Source organism: Hypanus sabinus, chromosome 7 (assembly GCF_030144855.1).
Source record: "Hypanus sabinus isolate sHypSab1 chromosome 7, sHypSab1.hap1, whole genome shotgun sequence".
NCBI classification, from domain to species: Eukaryota; Metazoa; Chordata; class Chondrichthyes; order Myliobatiformes; family Dasyatidae; genus Hypanus; species Hypanus sabinus.
This window is the reverse complement of record NC_082712.1, coordinates 88999360-89019437: the sequence shown is the minus strand read 5'-3', so window position 1 is coordinate 89019437 and position 20078 is coordinate 88999360. Positions and strand designations below refer to the sequence as shown.

The window sequence follows — 20078 nt, the reverse complement described above, 5'->3', positions numbered from 1 at the left end:
AGTCCTCTAATCCCAGGACAGGGCTGTTTTCAGCCTCCAACGGACTTGTGGAATCACAGAGATTGGGGCTTTGACACCCCCAATGAACGCACAGGAATCTGTAGGCTTGGTGGCTCCATCAATGGGCAGGAGTTCCAATTAACCTTCAGGCCTCAATCCTCGGCATAGGCCGCAGACAGTACCCACCGCTCACCGAACGCTAGGCCTCAAATTCTGGACTCACTGATGACAAGGCTGGTAGAGGCCCAGGTTCAACCCTGATCTTTGGCAATGCTTGGGTAGAACTTGCACCGAGCTCCCCTGTGACCGTATGGGTTTTTTCCTGCATCCCAGTGACATACAGGGGCAGTGGGTGAGTTAGCCATTTTAAATTTTGCCCCAGTGTGTGGGTGGGGTGTAGGATCTCATGGGGTGGGGGGGGCTAGATGTGCTGATAGGAATTTAGGGAGAATAGATAAATGGGCTGGCACATACTCCATGAGCTGAATGGCCTGCCTCCGTGCTGGGTTACTGAGTGACTCATTATGATGGTGCTTCCCTGCTACACTTGGTTTGGGATGTGGAGACAGTTGCTAGGCAACAGCCTCACGTCACTGGAAGCTATGGGGAGAGAAAACAGTTTAATTTCATTGTAAACACAACAGAGCCCTTGTCTTGTCTCTGCATGTCTGCCTGTCCGTCTCCCCGTCCGTCTGTGGAGCCAAGCCTCAGTTCAAAGTGAGCGCTGGGCGGCCGGAAAAAGTGGCAAGAAGCGGGAGGCAATCGGTCCCTCTGAAGCTGGAGAGCATGAGAGAGAGAGAAAAAATCCTTTGTCTTGTTCTATCTTTAGCCAGATATTTGGTAAGCCCTTTGCAATTGCACACATAGCTGTAAATCCACAGGTTTATACTAAAAAAATATATAAAATGCAGTGGGGTATTCTGCAATCGTCTGTGTCTGGGGTTAGATTTGCAGTTTGGGGTCTCTTGTAATTTGCTTGTTCACTTGTCGTTTGCAGATGTTATTCCCTGGATTTTTCTTCCTTGGATGCCAGGGGCGGTGGGAAGAGACTGGGAGGAACGCCCCCGGTACTTTCGGGAGAGAGCTCAACTATCATTACATCTGATCTGGAGAGAGAGAGCGAGAGAGAGAGAGAGAGGGAAAGAAAGAGAGAGAGGGAGGGAGAAGGAACGACTTCCAGGCCAGGATTATGTATGTGAGCTCTTTGCTGTTAATTCTCGTGGTTCAGAGACTTGCTCGGAGCTGTCCAGCATTTTGTAACTGCAGGAAGAAGACGGCCGATTGTAGCCAGAGAGGGCTGGTCGTGGCCCCCACTGGCTTCCCTCTGGACGTTTCCAACCTCAGTATGGCTCACAATAAACTCCACTCACTGCCTTTGGATTACTTTTCCTGCTACACCGAACTGCTGGTGTTGGACCTCCACAACAACTCTCTGAGTGAGCTGCCTGACCAGCTCTTTGTACCCCTGAGAAAGCTGATGCACTTGGACCTGAGTTACAACAACCTCAGCCGGGTGACTCGCGAACTGCTGGAGCCCACCCAGAACCTGGCCACCCTCACCCTGAGCCACAACCCCGGGCTCTCCGTCATCGGGTTCGCCTCCCTGGCTCGCCTTCAGTACCTGGACCTCAGCCACAGCGGGCTCACCTCCATCAGCCAGCAGCTGCTGGACAGCCTCCCGTCCACAGTGTCGCTCCGCCTGGCCGGCAACCCCTGGTTCTGTGGCTGCACCCTGGAACCGCTGCTGAAGTGGCTCCTGAAGCGTGTCCACCAGTGTAACTCCGGTAAGGTATGGCCAAGGGGCCCCACGCACACTCACACACTCAGACACACCAGTCTAACTCCAGTAAGGGTATGGCCAAGGGGCCCCATGCACACTGACACACTCAGACACACCAGTCTAACTCCAGTAAGGGTATGGCCAAGGGGCCCCATGCACACTGACACACTCAGACACACCAGTCTAACTCCAGTAAGGGTATGGCCAAGGGGCCCCATGCACACTGACACACTCAGACACACCAGTCTAACTCCAGTAAGGGTATGGCCAAGGGGCCCCACGCACACTGACACACTCAGACACACCAGTCTAACTCCAGTAAGGGTATGGCCAAGGGGCCCCATGCACACTGACACACTCAGACATGCCAGTCTAACTCCAGTAAGGGTATGGCCAAGGGGCCCCACGCACACTCACACACTCAGACACACCAGTCTAACTCCAGTAAGGGTATGGCCAAGGGGCCCCATGCACGCTGACACACTCAGACACACACACACACACAAAGACACAGACACACACACAAAGACACAGACACACACACACACACACACACATGCACACACACAGAGGCACATCACACATACATAGAGTCACACACACACACTTGCATAAAGACACTCAAAATATACAGGTGTCCACAGACTATACATACACACAGCCTCTTACATACACAAACATATTGGCACACGTAGTGTGTCATAGACCCAGACACACATATAGACACACAAATATACTTACATAAAGATCCATACATACTGTATATACAGAAGCTCACAGACTGTGCATACATACACACACACACATACACACTTACACAGACACATTTACACACTCAAACACACACACATTTAACACACTCACTGATGTGTATGTCACATTTTATTTACCTTGGAGCTTGCTGTGCCTCCATGGGCTGCACAGTTTGTGTGCTGGAACAGCTGATCTGGCTGTAAAGTGCCTCGTAATGTACTGGGACTGGATAAATATTCCTTTCATTCATTCTCAGACTCGGTGACAATGCCAGCATTTCCTGCCTTTCCCTAATTGCCCCTGAACTGAGGAGGCACTTAAGATTCATCTGGGGGCCTGGAGCCACATGTAGGCCCAGGATGAGTCGGGGTGGCAAGTGCTTACCTGGACAATGTTAACAAACCTGATATGGTTTCAGTCCAGTGGCTTTCTTGGCCTTCTTTATGAGAATTTTATTCAAAATTTATTTAAAGCCCAGTACCTTATTTTACCATTTGGCAGGGTCAAAGTTGAATTCCTTCCTTTAGATAGGTACCATGGTTCGTACAATGGCTTTGGTGTTGGACTTTTAGCAATAACATTGGGACTCTGTGAAAACAGGGGAGGACTACCTATATGGAAACTGAGAGGAGGTACTTTGTTACCCACCAGTATGGGACTTGGAGCAGAGTAGGTTAATTTAAGAGTTGTTCAAATTACTATTGGATTGAATAAGAAAAACAGTGACCTATAGCACAGATTAACTAAGGAACAGGAAGAAACCCCTTCACTTGTATTATCATTCTCTGACTGCCTCCCCCCCCCCAACTATCCTGCATTAATTCAGTGTCCACAACTTATCCACAATGTGACACTGATCTCATCCTATTTCCTTTATCCTATCCATCTCTCCTTCCTCACTCTCTTAACAATTTAATTTAAATACAATTTGTGTTCATCTCTCTTTCCCAGTTTTGATGCTTTCCTTTCCATAGATGCTGCCCAACCTGCAGAGTGTTTCTAGTATTTTCTGTGTTTTTTTATTTAAATTACAGACTTACAACAGATTTTGTTTGGTTTGATGTTTTCTGTTGTGCCTGTTATTGTGACCTATGGTACCCGATTAAAAACACAAGAAGCAGAAACAGGAGTAGATTGTACTGTTCCTCAAGTCAGATCTGCCATTCAATAACTCCCTAAAGCAGAAAGGGAGTCTATTCAGCCCACTGAGAAATGCTAGCTAGCTCACAGAGCAATCCCATGACCGAGCCCCACACATATTTTCCATGTAAGCAATTCTCTTCACATTCTTGTTAATTTTCCATCACCTGCTGTATCTGCAACGTAGGGGATAACTTACACCATTAATTTAGCAACTTGCAAGGTTTTGAGATGTGAGAGAGAACTGGAACACCTGGGGGGAATACACACAGACACACACACACACACACACACACACACACCCACCCACAGACATACACACAGACACACACGCAGACACGCACACTACAGGAGGTCAGGAGGTCTCTGTAGCTGTTAGGTATGTTGCTAGCTATGCCACTGTCCTACTGCTTACCCCTTTTCTTTATTTCCTTCTTCTCTCTCTTATTTCTTTCCTTTCTTCCCTCTGTCTCTGTTCAAAGACTCAAGGTAGGTGTGCAATATACAACCCTGGGATTCATCTTCCCACAGATAGCCACAAAACAAAGAAACACCACGGAACATGTTCAAAGAAAAATCTCACACTCCAACCCACCAATGCACAAAATAAACAATTGCTACTATCAGTAAAAAAACCCACAAATCTAAAACACAAAATCGAAAGAGTCCAGGCATTCCAACTCTGCTCAGTTCTAGTTCAATCTAGCGCTGGAACTGAGATGAATGGAATATGTCTAGTTTCTCTCTCTCTATCTCTGTTTTCTCCCCTATCAATTTCCTCACTCTCTTTCCTTACATTTCTCTCTCATTCTTTCCTCTTTACATCTCTTATCCATTTCCCTACATTCCTTCCTCCCATTTCTCTCTCATATATATTCCTCCCTTACCCATTCCCTCACTCCTTCCTTACATTTCTTTCTCTGTTTTTTCCTCCCCTTCTCATTCTCACTCTTTCCTACCATCTCTCTCTCTGTCTTTTCCTCCCTTACCCATTCCCTCACACTCTTTCCTTCCATTTCTCCCTTTCTCTGTCTTTTCCTCCCTTACCCATTCCCTCACTCTTTCCTTCCATTTCTCTCTCACTCTTTCTCTCTCTTATTCTCCTTTATCCATTCTCTAACATTCTTTCCACTTCTCTCTTTCTGTGTCTTTCCCTCCCTTATCTGTTCCTTTGCTCTCTTTCCTCCCATTAATGCCTCTCCCTTTCTCTTTCCCTGCCACATACCCAGGGGATTCTGATGTAGCGCTGAAGTCATTCAGTGCTCTGAACTAATGAACTCAATTTCCATTATCGCAAATAAGGATATTTAAATTCCATTATCTTATTTACCTCAAGTTTAAAAGTTTAGTAACAGTGATTTTGATGGCGAGGATCCTGAATTCTCTTGGTTGACACCAGATTGTTGATCTGAAAATTGCCACCAGCTTTTCTTAACCTAGAGAAGACTGCTGCCCTTAGCAGATGACTCCAGCAATGTGACAAGTATTCAGCTGCTTCTGGACATGATCCAGCGGCTAATGTCTTCACCACTGGACTGCAGCTTCAAGGGGAGTTGGTATATGGGGAAGTGAACACTGGTCATAGGTCTGATTCTCAGGTCCCAGCTCCTGTAAGTGCATGAAACAATCTCACTCACTCTTTGCCTCTGTTTATCTAAGTCATTTAGAATGTAGAAGATTGAGGGGAGATTTGATAGAAGGATATAAAATTATGAGTGGTACACATAGGATAAATGCAAGCAGGCTTTTTCCACTGAGGTTGGGTGCAACTACAACCAGAGGTCATGGGTTAAGGGGGAAAGGTGAAAGGTTTAAGGGGAACATGAGGGGAATCTTCTTCACTCGGGGGTGGTGAGAGTGTGGAATGAGCTGTCCGCACAAGTGATGAATGAGCTCGATTTCACTGTTAAAGACAAGTTTGGATAAGTACATGATTGGGAGGGGTATTGAGGGCTATGGTCTGGGTGTAGGTTGATGGGACTACGCTGTTTAAATGGTTTGGCATGGACCAGATGGGCCAAAGGGCCTATTAATGTACTGTACTATTCTATGATTTTGTTTCCTTATACTATCTATATTTTGGATTCTTGTCTTTTATCCTGTTTTTCTATTTCTCACTTTACCTCTCTCTCTCTCTCATTTTCTGTCAGTCTTTCTTTCTCTTTCTCTGCCTATCTCTCTCATTTCTTCCACACATAGCCCTCCACATCCTTCACTCTCTAGCTTTTTCTCTCTCAGCAAGCCAATCCACCTGAATCACTTAGGCACAAGGGCGCTATGGACCAAGTTAAGTGCAGAAGGACACACACTGGTCAGCATGAACAAGTAGGGCCGAGAGGTCTGTTTCTGTGCTGTATGCCTTTCTCTCACTCACTATCTTTCACTCCCTCTCTTTCTCTCATTCTTTCCTATACACTCTTCCTGTTTTCTACACCACTCTCTCTTTCTCTCTGTCCCTCACTTTCTTGTCATACGCTCAGTGGCCACTTTAATAGGTACACCTGTACAACTACTCACTAATGCAAATTTCTAATCAGCCAATCATGTGGCAGCATCTCAATGCATAAGAGCATGCGGACATGGTCAAGAGGTTCAGTTATTGTTCAGGCCAAACATCAGAATGGGGAAGAGATGTGATTGTTGGTACCAGACAGGATGGTTTGAGTGTCTCAGAAACTGCTGATCACCTGGGATTTTTATGCACAACAGTCTTTCGAGATTACAGAGAATGGTGCGAAAAACAAAAAAACATCCAGTAGGCAGAAGTTCTGTGAGTTACTTTTTTTTTGTTAATGAGAGTAGTCAGAGGGGAATAGCTGACTGGTTCCAGCTGACAGGAAGGTGGCAGTAGCTTAGTCAACATGCATTACAACAGTGGTGTGCAGAAGAGCATCGCTGAATACACAACATGTCTAACCTTGAAGTGGATGGGCTACAGCAGCCAAGACCACGAACATAAACTCAGTGGCCACCTTATCACCTTACCCTTCCCAAAGAAGGGTCTTGGCCTGTAACATTGACTGTTAATTCATTTCCATAGATGCTGCCTGACCTGCTGCATTCTTCCAGCATTTTGTGTGTGTTACCTAACAAAGTGGCCACTGAATGTATGTATACTGCTCTTTCATTTTTAACAACTCACTTTCTCTTGCTAAGCTGACTCTCGTCTTTTCCCTCTCCCTATCATCCCCCATTTCCTCCTGCTTGGCTACAACACCCTTTCACTCAGTTTCTCCCTCCCTTTCTCACTCCACTCATCCATGTTCCTTCCTCCTATTCAGCTCTAGAGGACTAGAATGTTAAACCCAAGGTGGTAATGCTGAGGCTTCAGAAGCCATGGCTCAGACCGTATTTGGAACATGGTGAGCTGCTTTGGGCCCCAGGATGTGCTGGCATTGGAGAGGGTCCAGAGGAAGTACACAACAATGATCCCAGGAATGAAAGAGTTAATGTATGAGGAGTGTTCTATGGCTCTGGGCCCGTACTTGGTGGAGTTTAGAAGAATGAGGGGAATCTTATTGAAACCTATTGATCGTTGAAAGGCCTAGATAGAGTGGACATGGTCAGGATGTTTCCCATGGTGGGGGAGTCCAGAACCAGAAGGCATAGCTTCAAAGTAGGGGGATATCCCTTTAGAACAGAGATGAAGAGGATTTTCTTTAGCCAGTGAGTGGTAAATCTGTGGAATTCATCTGTGGAGGCCAAGTCATTGGGTATATTTAAAAGCAGAGGCTGATAGTATCTTGATTTGTAAGGGTTATGGGGAGAAGGCAGGAGAATAGGGTTGAGAGGAATAATAAATCAGCCGTGATGGAATGGTTGAGCAGTCTCGATCAGCCAAACAGCCTTATGCTGTTCCTATATCTTATGGTCTTAAGCTCTTGTTTCACTCTGCCACTTTTCAATCTCTGTCACAATTTATTATCATCCTCCTCTCACCTCTGCTTCTCTCAGTCTGTCTTTCTCACCTGTTCTATATTTAGGCCTCTCTTTCACTTCTCCTCTCACTCCATCCTTCTCTAATTCTTGCTCTCTTATCCATCTGTCTCTCTCAATTTCACTCTCTCACTCATGTAACATGTATGGTCCACATTTTATAAATATTAGACACTTTTTTAAAATGTTTCAGATTTGTTCATCACATGTGCATTGAAACATACAGTGAATGCGTGGTTTGTGTTAACAACCAGCACACTCGGGGATGTGCTGGGGGCAGCCCGCAAGAGTCTCTGCACATTCCAGCGTCAACGTAGCACGCCCACCGTGCCCAGCAGAACAACACAGAATACACAAGTGACAGAAGGTCGACAGCAAAATCAGCCCCGCTCCTCCCTCCCGCCCACACATACACACACACGGACAATCCCCCAACTCCAGGACAGCCTTTGGGCCTACAGGCCTATGGGCTTCAGCCTTCAGGCTTAGTTCTTTGGTGTTGAGCCCTGGTCTAGCTGATGACAGTCCCCCAGCTCCAGGACAGTCCTCAGGCCTACTGGCCCACGTGCTTCAGCCTTTGGATTTGATCTTCAGTGTTGACCCCCATCCAGCCGATGACAGTCCCCCAACTCTAGGACAGTCCTCGGGCCTATTGGCCTACTGGCTTTAGCCTTCAAGCTTTGATATTTGGTGTTGACCCCTGATCTAGCCAATGACGGGTCCTCAACTCCAGGACAGTCCTCATGCCTACGGGCCTCCAACCTCCAGGCTTGGCACTAGAGCTTCAATCTTTGGTATTGACACCCCCCCGCCCCCCGACTAGTCAATGATAGGCCCCTGACCTCCAGGCTATCTTTGAACTATGTAACTTTGAAATGCATTACCATATTTTGTTTTTGTTCCGATCATCTAATTTTATGACCTCAGATGTTTTCTTCCAGTACTGCCTCTGTGCTGGTGCTGCTTGTTTCCTGTAATTAGCTTCAAGTACAACTGGGAAAACGCACAGGGACCATTCATTTTCCAGTGCAGATGTTGACTTGCAAATTATAAATGATCACATCTGTCTTTGCAGCTGTAATGCTAAAATAAGCCCAGGCTGCTGTTATTGACATCGAACTGTCAGATGTGAGTGATACTGGCAGAGGGTTAGAGTGACAGTCACAGAACACCACAGCACAGCGCAAGCTCTTCGGCCCACAATGTTGTGCCGACCTTTTAACCTACTCTCAGATCAATGTAACACTTTCCTCATACATCATCATCATCATTCTGTGTCGTGTTGTATGACGTGGGCGATCGTGGCCTTTTCACCATGATTGTTCTTGCCAAATTTTTCTACAGAAGTGGTTTGCCATTGCCTTCTTCTGGGCAACGTCTTTACAAGACGGGTGACCCCAGCCATTATCAATAACCTTCAGAGACTGTCTGCCTGGTGTCAGTGGTCACATAACCAGGACTTGTGATATGCACCGGCTGCTCATACGACCTGCTCCCGTGGCTTCACGTGCCTGAGGGGTGGCAGGGGGTGGGCTGTGCCTATGGGTGACCTGCAGGCTAGCGGAGGGATGGAGTGCCTTAGACCTCCTTTTGTAAAGATGCATCTCCACCCCACTACACCCCTCCCTCCCTTAGCTCCCTGTTTTTCTATCATTCATGGCCTATCTTAAATCTCCCTGATATACAGTATCTGTCTCTACCAAAGTTCAAAGTACATTGATGATCACAGTATGTGTGCATTATGCAACCTTGAGATTTGTATCCTAACAGGCAGTCACCAAACAAAGAAACCCAAAAAAACCCATTAAAAAAAAACCTTCGAACACCCAGTGGGCAGAGAGAGAAAAAACACAATAAATGCAAGCAAACAGCTTTCTGAACTGAAGTCCACAGAGAGAGTCTGTGTACACGCTCTTAGTTCAGCGCAGAGCAGATCAATGAGCTGAGCCAGCCTGTCGCTCGCCTCGGGCTCCAACACCTTGTCCTTTTCAACTTGGCCCTGCACCTAACTCGTTGTCCAGACATTGGGTTCAGTTGCTTCAATACGCTCTTGCCTACAGGACCCTGACGCCTCGATTTGGCCTGGATCACCATTTCTGGCAGCACAATCCTCGCACCTACCGCTCTGTGTATCTCTGAAATCTTCCACATACAACTCAGAATTAGGCCCTTCGACCCAACACATCCATGCTAACTGTGTTGCCAGTGAGCTAGTCCCATCCGTTGGCACTCCTCCTCTCCATATACCTCTCTAGATGGCTTTTATACATTGCCAATGCGCCCACCTCAAACACTACATATGGCAGCTTGTTCCAAACACATATCACACCTAATGTCCCTTTTAAATCTCTCTCCTCTGGCCTTTAACCTATGCCCTCTTGGTTTTAGCAGCCCCTCCCTGGGAAAAACACTACATGCTTTCACCCTGTCTATGGCCCTCCTGATCTTATTGACACAACATTCAGATATGGCCCAAATGTGGGGAGAGGAAGAGACATTGAAGCAGTCGACAGTTCACAGGCTTTAATGAGAACTGTTGGAGAGATTAAAGGAAAAGGAAACAATAAACACTAGGCCAACAGGGCTGTTAAATGAACTCTCATGGTATAAGTTAATGGTAACACCACGGCTGGAAGTAGTAACGAATACCGCTCCTTTCCAGCGTCTGTTGAAACGGTAATCCTCTTTTCCTGGATAAGGATGAGGGTAAACAGGGAGCGTAAATGTCGCTGTGCTTTTGGTCAAGTCTCCACAAGACTAGAATGAAAAGAAGGGATTTAAATAACACCATAATGAAATAATAATTAGCTAGAACATGCATACTCACGAGTGAGCTTGCCGAACCTGTTGCACCGTATGCCAGTGTGTAAACACCACAGCAGAGTCTGTGGTTGTCACACTTCTATACCTCTGTCAGGTCACCTTTCAACCTCTTACATTCCAGGGAATGAAGTACTAGTCCACATAACCACACCTTGTAACTCTGGCCCCCAAGTCCAGGCAGCATCCTGGCAAATCTTTTCTTCAACTCTTTCTAGCTTAATTACATCCTTCCTGTGATAAGATGACCAAAAGTGTGGCCTCACCAATGTCTTATATAACTGCATTATAACGTCCCAGCTTCCATACTCAAATGACCTGATTGGTTGAACACCCTAGTCGGGCGGTCTTTCATTGATTCTGTTATTGTTATTATTCTATAGATTTATTGAGAATGCCCACAAAAAGTGAATCTCAAGGATATATATGGTGACATATATGTACTTTGATAACAAAATTCACTTTTAACTTTGATGAAGGCCTTTGAGCCAAACTGTCTACTTGTGATATTGCTTTTAATGAATTATGTGCTTGTACTGCTAGGTGCCCCTGTTCCATGCCGCTCCCCACTGGCCTTACCATTCACTGAATAAGTCCTTTCCTGGTTTGATTACCCAAAATGCAATACCTCACCCTGAAATAAAAGCTGCTAGGCCAATCCTCAGTCCACATAACCTGACTTGTGAAGGTTGGATTATGGGAAGGTCATCAAAATTCATACAGCACAGGCCCTTTGGCCCACTGAATCTGTGTTGACCATAAACAATCTACCTTATACTAATTATGTTTTATTCACCTACATTCTTACACACACAAACCAGTAGAGCTCGGGATCCAACCAGGGTATCTGTTCCTGTGAGGCAACTACTCTACCCACTGAACCACAATTCCACCCAACCGAGCACCCAATAAAACTCCTCCTTATGCTCCATCCAGCTTACTTTTGGTAACCTGTTGTGTTTTTCTTGTGCCAGATTCCAGGGAAGTTGTCTGTGCCGCCCCGGGGCAGGTCAAAGGCACTCCTCTTTTCACCCTGACTGAAGAGAGCTTCAAGGCCTGTCGATTTTCGCTGAGTCTGGACGACTACCTTTTCATCGCCTTTGTGGGCTTCGCTGTGTCAATTGCATCAGTTGCCATGAACTTCTTGCTGGGGATAACTGCTAACTGTTGCCACCGCTGGAGCAAGGCCAGCGAAGACGAAGAGATGTAACCTGGGCCAGGAAGTCCGCCTGTGATTACAACTTCCAGAATGGAAAAAGGGATTTTGACTCCTCCTAGTTGGCTCGCCATCGCCCCTTCACCTACGCCACCCACCTTTTAACTTTGCCTGCAGGAGGCACGAGCAGGAGGAGGAGGAACGGGGAGGTGATGTTTCAACCGCAAAGCCACAGAAAGGCCGAGGCAAGGCTTCGCAAGGTGCCAACCTTCCCTTTCAGAAACTTTGGGAGTGAGTCTGGGTGGTGAGGATTCTGAGGAAGATTTGTCAAGAGCTGCTGATTTGAAGAAGCTGTGTCTGTTTGGATTTGGTGGTCATTTTCATTGCAAAAACAGTTCCCACCACACTGGAGGAGGGACTGAATATTGAATCTCAAATTTCAGTGCAAAATTGGAAAACCCAGTGATTCCCAACTTCCCTTGTTAATGGCAACTGGTGGGATCGCCCCTGTAAGAAAGATTGACGAGTGGGGAAGGGCAGTGACTAAAGTCTGCTCTAACTGGGACTCTGATCTGCAAACTGCGTGGACCTGACAGCTTTTCAAAACAGGGGTGAAGAAGATGAGGCTAAAGATTCTGCCATCGTTCTCTTCCTCCGTGTATCACCTAAGAAGAAGTTCTTCAGACGTATTTAATGTCAGTGAGCAGGAAGATAGTCTGCCATCGACGTAAGTGGCTCTCGGAAGCCAAACATATTTTGGTTGCACAGGAATGCAGAGGCCTTTTACTTGAGCATGTGGGATTTCTGAACTTTATTGCATGCAGCAAGGGGACTGGCAGGTGTTTCTGCTCCACAAACCCTACTCCTAACCTTCTATCTCACCCTGATCACAAAACTGGGCAGTTTAATAATGTTTAAGGGGTGTTTTCTGCAGGTATGTGACTCCTGTATACATTGTGAGCTACCATTGTTAGACTGAATCTGAACTGTCCAACTCATTGGTGCCGATTGGTAGGTAAAAGCTACATAATCATCTAATTATTCTTGATGGGTGAGACCTTATTAAAAACAAGGCATTGTTAAACAGCATAGGGATACAATTTTAGTCTGGTTTTTAAATATTATGTATATATATATAGAAGCTTTGTACCTTTGAGACTATTGGGAACAATTGGCTGATATAGAGAATCCCTAGTGTATCCCTAATCCCTAGATTACTGGCAGGAACAATAAAAGGTGTGTGTGTATGTGTGTGTGTGTGAGAGAGAAAGAGAGAGAGAGAGAGAGAGAGAGAGAGAGAGAGAGCACAGTTAACTCCAAATAATCCATCACCCTCTGGAATTTGGTGGTGACGGGCTATCAGATTTTCCAGGATATTGGATATTATTCCAGTTAACATTTCAAAATACATTTAGTTCACCTTTTTTAAAGACATTACACAGTGTCGTTAATATAGGTCCTGTAGAAGAGTCTTGGGCCGAAACATCGACTGTTTATTAATTTCCAAAAGATGCTGCCTGACCTGCTGAGTTCCGTCGGCATTTTGTGTTTGGGGCATCTAATAAGGTTTGCAGTGAACATTGGTTCAGTTCCTCAAGTGTTTTTGTGTGGCGTCTAGTGAGGTTTATAGTGAACATTGGTAAGTTTAGATAAAGCATGCAGAACAGGGCCAAGTGAGTTAAAAAGAAAGTGGGAACAGGATCCCAGTGAGTTTATAGGGAGGGTGGGAAATGGGGCTCCTGCGAGTTTATTTATCAGAGTGAGAATCAGAATCAAGTTTATTCTCATTGGCATACTGTATGTTCTGAAATTTGTTGTGTTACGGCAACAGTACAGCGTAAGACATCAAATTACAATCAGTTACAAAAATCAGTAGTGCAAAAGTGAGATAGTGTTCAGGGGTTCATGGACTGTTTGGAAATCTGATGATGGAGGGGAAGGGGCTGTTCCTATTTAGTTGAATGTAGGTCTTCAGATCCTTGTACTTTTTTGCTGATGGTAGTAACATAAAGAGGGCATGGCTCAGAACACCTTCCTATAGTGCAGTGACCAGAACTATACACAATACTCCAAGTGTGATCAAAGTTACAACATAACATCAAAACTCTGATAGCATGACAGCGGCTATATTTCGTTAGGAGGAGATTTGGTAGGTCATCAAAGACACTCACAAATTTCTACAGTGGAGTGCATTCTAACTGGCTGCATCACTGTCTGGTATGGTGGGGGGGGAGTGTGCGGACACTGCACAGGATCAAGGTAAGCTGCAGAGACTTGTAAACTTAGTCATGGGCACTAGCCTTTGTAGCATCCAGGACATCTTCAAGGAGAAATGTCTCAAAAAGCTGGCATCCATCAGTCAGAACCCCTGTCACCCAAGATATGGTTTCTTCTCACTGCTACCGTCAGGGAGGAGGTACTGGAGCCTGAAGGCACAAACTCAGTGATTCAGGGACAGCTTCTTCCCCTCTGCCACCTGCTTTCAAATTTCTGAGTGAACATTGAACACCTGAACACTACCTCACTACTTTTTTTTGCATGACTTACTATTATATACTTGAACTGTAATTTACAATTTTTATCATTAAGTATTGCAATGTACTGTTGCCAAGAAAACCAACGAATTTTATGACATGTGCCAGAGATATTAACCCTGATCCTGATTCTAATGGATGCTGCCTTCTTGAGGCACTACCTTGTGAAGACGTCGTTGATAATGGGTGTGTGGTACCCGTGATGGCACTGGCTGAGTGTACAGCCCTCTGCAAACTCTTGTGATCTGTGCATTGGAGCCTCCATACCAGGCTGCGATGCAACTAGTCTGAAGAATCTACAGCGTGGATTGGTAGAAATTTGTGAGAGTCTGTTGTGAGTCTAAATCCCCTCATACTCCCAATGAAATGAGTCACTGGTATGTCTTGGTCATGACTGAATAAGGATAGACCTTCTGAGATGTCAACGCCCAGGAATTGAAAGCTGCTCATTCTTTCCTCCAGTGAACCCTCAGTGAGGACTCAGTCATAGCAAAGTACAGCACCAAAAAAGACCAGCTAGTCCATGCTGAACCACTGAAACTGCACCGGGACTATAGCCCTCCACACCCCTACCACTCACGTACCTATCCAAACTTCTCTTCAACGTTGAGATTCAGCTCGCTTGCACCTCTTGCACAGGAGCTCATTCCACAATCTCACACTCTTAGTGAAGGAGTTTCCCCTCTTTCCCCATTTGTGTGTGCTCTCCTGACTTGCCCTTCCTGAAGTTCACAAACAATTCCTTTGTTTTGCTGCCACTGAGGGTGCACTTAAAAGGAATCTGGAAGAAGGGCCTGGGAGAGCTTATAAGGAGTGGAGTGAACAGGGCCCTAATGAGTCTATGACGGTAAATAGATAGGTAACATATTTTATTGATCCCAAGGGAAATGACAGTGTCACCGTAGCATTACAAGTGCACAGCTATACGAATATTGAAGTAAGAAACAATAAAAAATAAGTTAGCTTAAACATAAGATGTACAAGATTTAGAAGTCAAAGATTACAAGATTTAGAAGTTCACACTGATAAGACGGCAGTGCAAGAATTACCATAATATCATACATGGGTGCACGTTCACATCATGTCTAAATGTCTGAAATGGGGCTTCTTTGAATCTATAAGGGATATGAGAAACAGCTCTGGTGAGTTTATAAAGAATTGGAGAACAGAGCCAGGATGAGTGTTAGGGAAATAAATTTGCTAAGAAAATTCAATTAAAGTTGATCACTAATAAAGTGAACATGGGCTTCGAAGTGACTGGAGAATACCTTTATTCATGAGTAAGGGAAGAGTGACTCGCTAATGGAGTGATCGTCAGGTCTTCCAAAGAACAATAGTCACTGCCTTTTTATACTGTGATGCACACACAGGCAATTACATCAGTTAAAAAAATCAATTCTGTGTGTTTTGTCAATTCCCAAGAAAATGCCAGAGACAATCTCTTCTGCCCAAACACACAGACGTAGGCTGTTCAAAAATCCCTGAAACTAAGATAGGTTATTGCAAGCATGCTGAGAACCCAGGGTGAATGGTGAGTCTTTATTTATGATATAAAGTAGGTCCATTAAGTTTTTAGATATAGTAAGTCATTGCAGTACAAAAGCCTAATTTATTTTATATATTAGTACCAGACAGCTGAAAGAAAACCAGACATACTTTTTAACTGTCAGACAGCCCATAGGGTTCTCCCTACAATCTACAAACTTCATCTTGCTGCTGTGATATATACTTAGATCAGCACTAGGCATGTTGAAAATTAAAGGAAGATGCAGGCTGTTAACAGCTCAGATATTTTAACCCTTTATACAGAATTTTCTTCCACAACAAATTTGTTCAGAGTGTTAGAAGGAATCCCCAGTGTTTTAAGAGGAGTGTGGGAATCGAAAGAAGTTGGGACCACTCCTTTTCACGTTAGATCATGTCACGATTTGGATGATAGAATTGATGGCTTTGTAGCCAAGTAGGCAGATGATACAAAGATTGGTGGAGGGGCAGGTAGTCTGCATAATGACTTAGATAAATTAAGAGAATGGGCACAGATGTGGAAAATGTGAATGATCTTGTATTTTAGTAGAAGGAATAAAGGTATAGACTATTTTCTAAATGGGAAACAAATCGAGTCTTAGTGCAAGAATCCTTGAAGATTAACTTGCAGGTCGATTTGGTGGTGAGGAAGGCAAATGTGATGTTATCATTCATTTCGAGGGGACTAGAGTATAAAAGCGAGGATATAATGTAAAGGCTTTATAAGGCATTGGTCAAACTGCACTTGGATCCAGAGGAGATTCACGAGAATATCCCTGGAAAGGAAAGGATTAGCATATGAGAGGTGTTTGATGGCTCTGGGTTTGTACCCACTGGAATTTAGAAGAATAAGGGGAATCTCATTGAAACCTATCAAATTTTGAAAGGCCTAGATACAGTGGATGTGGAGAAAATTTTCCTATAGTGAGGCAGTCTAGGAATCAAGGCTATGACCTCCGAATACAAGGATGTCCCTTTAGAACAGAGATGAGGTGAATTTCTTTAGCCAGTGAGAGGTGAATCTGTGGACTTCATTGTCACAGATGGCTGTGGAAGCCAAGTCATTAGATATATTTAAAGTGGAGTTAGAGGTTCCAGGGAGAATGGGGTTGGGAGGGAAAATAAATCAGCTGCGAGGGAAAGGCAGAACTGCCTCGATGGGCCAAATGGTCTAATTCTACTCCTATGTCTTAAGATCTACCTTCTGGTGAGGCAGCTGCTGAAACATCTGTGTTTACCAACAGTCCGACAGTGGAATATGGGACTTCAGGACAGTGAGTGTCAGGTGGGACTTAAGGAGTTTCTCCCTGGAAGTCAGCATGAACACTGTGGGCAGGATGACATTCTTCTGTGTCATTAGGCCAAACAGCTCTGTTCAAACAAAATCATTAGCTTTGTTGCAGACTCGTTTATTTATCTAATGTACCTTGAAACATTCATTGAAATATGGTGCTTGGTCTTAGAAAGATGATAAGCCCCAGGAATCATGCATGGAAGTAGGTTCTTCAGTCCAACCCATCAATGCTGAATAAGATATCCATCTGAGATTCTACCCTTCGCCCATGTTTGGTCCTGTCTACACACCTGTCCAAATCTCTTTTTATTTTTGCATTTGGATCTGCCTCTGGCAGTGCATTCTGTATACGCACCACCCTCTGTGTGAAAACGTTGCTCATTGTATCCGTTTTAAATGTTTCTCCTCTCTCCTTAAACCTATGCCCTCTGATTAAGACTCCCCTGCCTTGGGGAGAAAAGACACCGGCTGTGCAAAGTTGAAAGTAAACTTATTATCAAAGTCCGTGTATGTCACCACATGCTACCCTGAGATTCACTTTCTTGCAGGCACTCACAGTAGAACAAAGAAATACAATAGAATCAATGAAAAACTACATAAAGACTGACAAACAACCAAAGTGCAAAAGAAGATGAACTTTACCTTTTGCAAAGACACAGTGCACCTAATGCATGGCCTTGATGATTCAGTAAACCTCCATAATAGGGGTTCCCAACCCTTTTTATGCCATGAACTGATACCATTAAGCAAAGGGTCCATAGAACCCAAATTGGGAACCTCTGCTCTTTATGATCACCCCTTGGCCTCCTATGCTCTCCAGGGGAAGCAATCGCAGCCTACTTAGTCTCTCCTTATAACTTTGATCCTCAGAACTCAGGTGACCAGAGCTGTACACGGTTATCCAAATGTGGCCTTGGCAATGTGTTGCAGAGCTGCAACATGATATCCCAAGTGTCTGGGGACTGGATAAACAATAGGACCAAGGTACAAAGAATCCTAGCTGCAACACCTGGCTTCATTGATGTAACATCTTGATTATGGTTAAGAATTGCCTGTGGGTGGGGAGCGCAAAGGGACTAGAGGGGCAGGTGAGTTTTGTGGATTAAAAACCATGAGCTGGGCGGTGCAAGCAGCTGAAGGCTCTTTTATCGGTGGCCGCACAGTAGCATAGCGGTTACTGCAACACTATTAAAGCGCCGATGACCCAGGTTTGATTCTACCGCTGTCTGTAAGGGGTTTGCTGATTTGTCCTGTGACCACATGGGTTGTGCCTGGCTGTTCCAGTTTCCTCCTACATCTCAGAGGTGTACAGGTTAGTAGGTTTGTTTGTTTGTCTATTTATTTATTTAGAGATACAGCATGGGACAGGCCCTTCCAGTCCAATGAACCGTACCACAAAACAACCCATTTATTTAACACTACCCTAATCACAGGACAATTTACAACCACCAATTAACCTAATAAACAGTTCATCTTTGGACTGTGGGAGGAAACTGGAGCACCTAGAGGAAACCCACACAGTCACAGGGAGAGCATACAAACTCCTTGCAAAGGGTGGGAATTGAACCCTGAACAGCAATAGTATTGTACTATTGGTCACATGGGTGTAATTGAGCAGCAAGAGCTCACTGAGCCGGACGGGTCTGTTACTGTGCTGTGTCTCTAAATTAAAAAGAATGAAAACTGGAGATGGGCAGAGTCCAGAATTAGAGAAATCGCCTGAGCTATCTTAAGAAGTGATAACAACTCCATTCAGCTCCACCTCCCAGGTCTGGGATTTATCAACTATTCCTTGTTGCCTTAGCAACAACGTGCATCACGGCCTACCTTGACCCGAGCCAGCTCTTGATAGCCCTCCTTCTTGACAAAAGTTGATGAGCTGGTTGGTCTTCTATAAGAGTTATATATTTAGTCATTGTTTGTTTATTTATTATTCTTTCTTTTTTTTTGTATTTGCATGGTTTGTTGTCGTTTGCACACTGAACGCCCAAGTTCATTGATTCTATTATGGTTATTATTCAATGGATTTATTGACTGTGCGTGCAAGAAAATGAATCTCAGGGTAACATATATGTACTTTGACAATAAATTGACTTTGAACTTGAACTTGAATTTGGTTCAATACTCTTTGACTCGTTTTTTTTTTGTATCTTACCCCTTGACTCCAATCTGTCTAAATATCCTTTTGATCTTTTGTACGTCTACCAAAATGGCATTTGACCCTATCTGTTCACATGATCGACTTCAAAGTTCTTAAATCTTCAAACATTCCAAATATCTAATCCCTCCACGATGTGAGGTTTTGTCCAACCCTCTTTTCCTTAAGGTGACCTCATTGAAACCTATCGAATGTTGAAAGGCCTCAGTAGTGTGGATGGGGAGAGGATGTTTCTTATAGTGGGGGAAGTCTAAGACCAGAAGGCACAGCCTCAGATTAGGGGACATCCATTGAGAATGGAGGTGGAGGAATTTCCTTAGCCAAAGGGTGGTGGATCTATGGAATTCATTGCCACAGACAGCTGTGGAGGTCATCATTGGGCATATTTAAGGCAGAGGCTGATAGGTTCTTGATTACTGAGAAGATAGGAGATTGGGGCTGCGAGGGAAAGTGGATCAGCCAGACTGAAATGGCAGAGACTCGATGGGCTAAATAGTCTAATTCTGTTCCTGTATTTGATAGTCTTATAAGAAATAAGATGAAGACCATTCATCCCTTCTAGCTCACTCAACCATTCACTTCACACCCACTTTATCAGCCAGGTGTTCTCCCCTACATTAGGGTTGAAGTCCTGGGATATCCTCTCCCTTCCCAACTGATACCTCACAGTGAAATAATGACTTGCATTTCTCCGGCATGTTCAGAATCTGGATGCATCTTGCAGCCACTCTGTTGTCATAATTTCAGCAACCCAGCAGTCAGTTTGCACAGACAAAGAGCCCACAGGCTATGAATAACATTTTTATTATATTAATGGAGTGATAAAGACTGGTCATGAGGGAGAAATACCATTCCCTTTTCTAAAGCAGTTCCACAGGAGAGGGAAAAGGAGCGGCAGAGAGGGAGAAGGAGAGAGAGAGAGGGAGAGGCAGTGAGAGAGGGAGAGAGGCAGAGGGAGAGGCAGAGAGAGAGAGAGGCAAAGG

At 44.7% G+C, this 20078-nt stretch overlaps 1 protein-coding gene across 1 annotated transcript; it reads left to right on the top strand.

Moving 5' to 3' along the window:
* Positions 1-732: 732 nt before the first annotated feature.
* LOC132396965 (leucine-rich repeat-containing protein 55-like) lies at positions 733-19049 on the top strand. Its single transcript, XM_059975129.1, has 3 exons — positions 733-840; positions 998-1784; positions 11404-19049. Exons 2-3 carry the CDS (start codon positions 1190-1192, stop codon positions 11637-11639), a joined length of 831 nt encoding a protein of 276 aa, XP_059831112.1. The 5' UTR covers positions 733-840; positions 998-1189; the 3' UTR covers positions 11640-19049.
* Positions 19050-20078: the final 1029 nt, after the last annotated feature.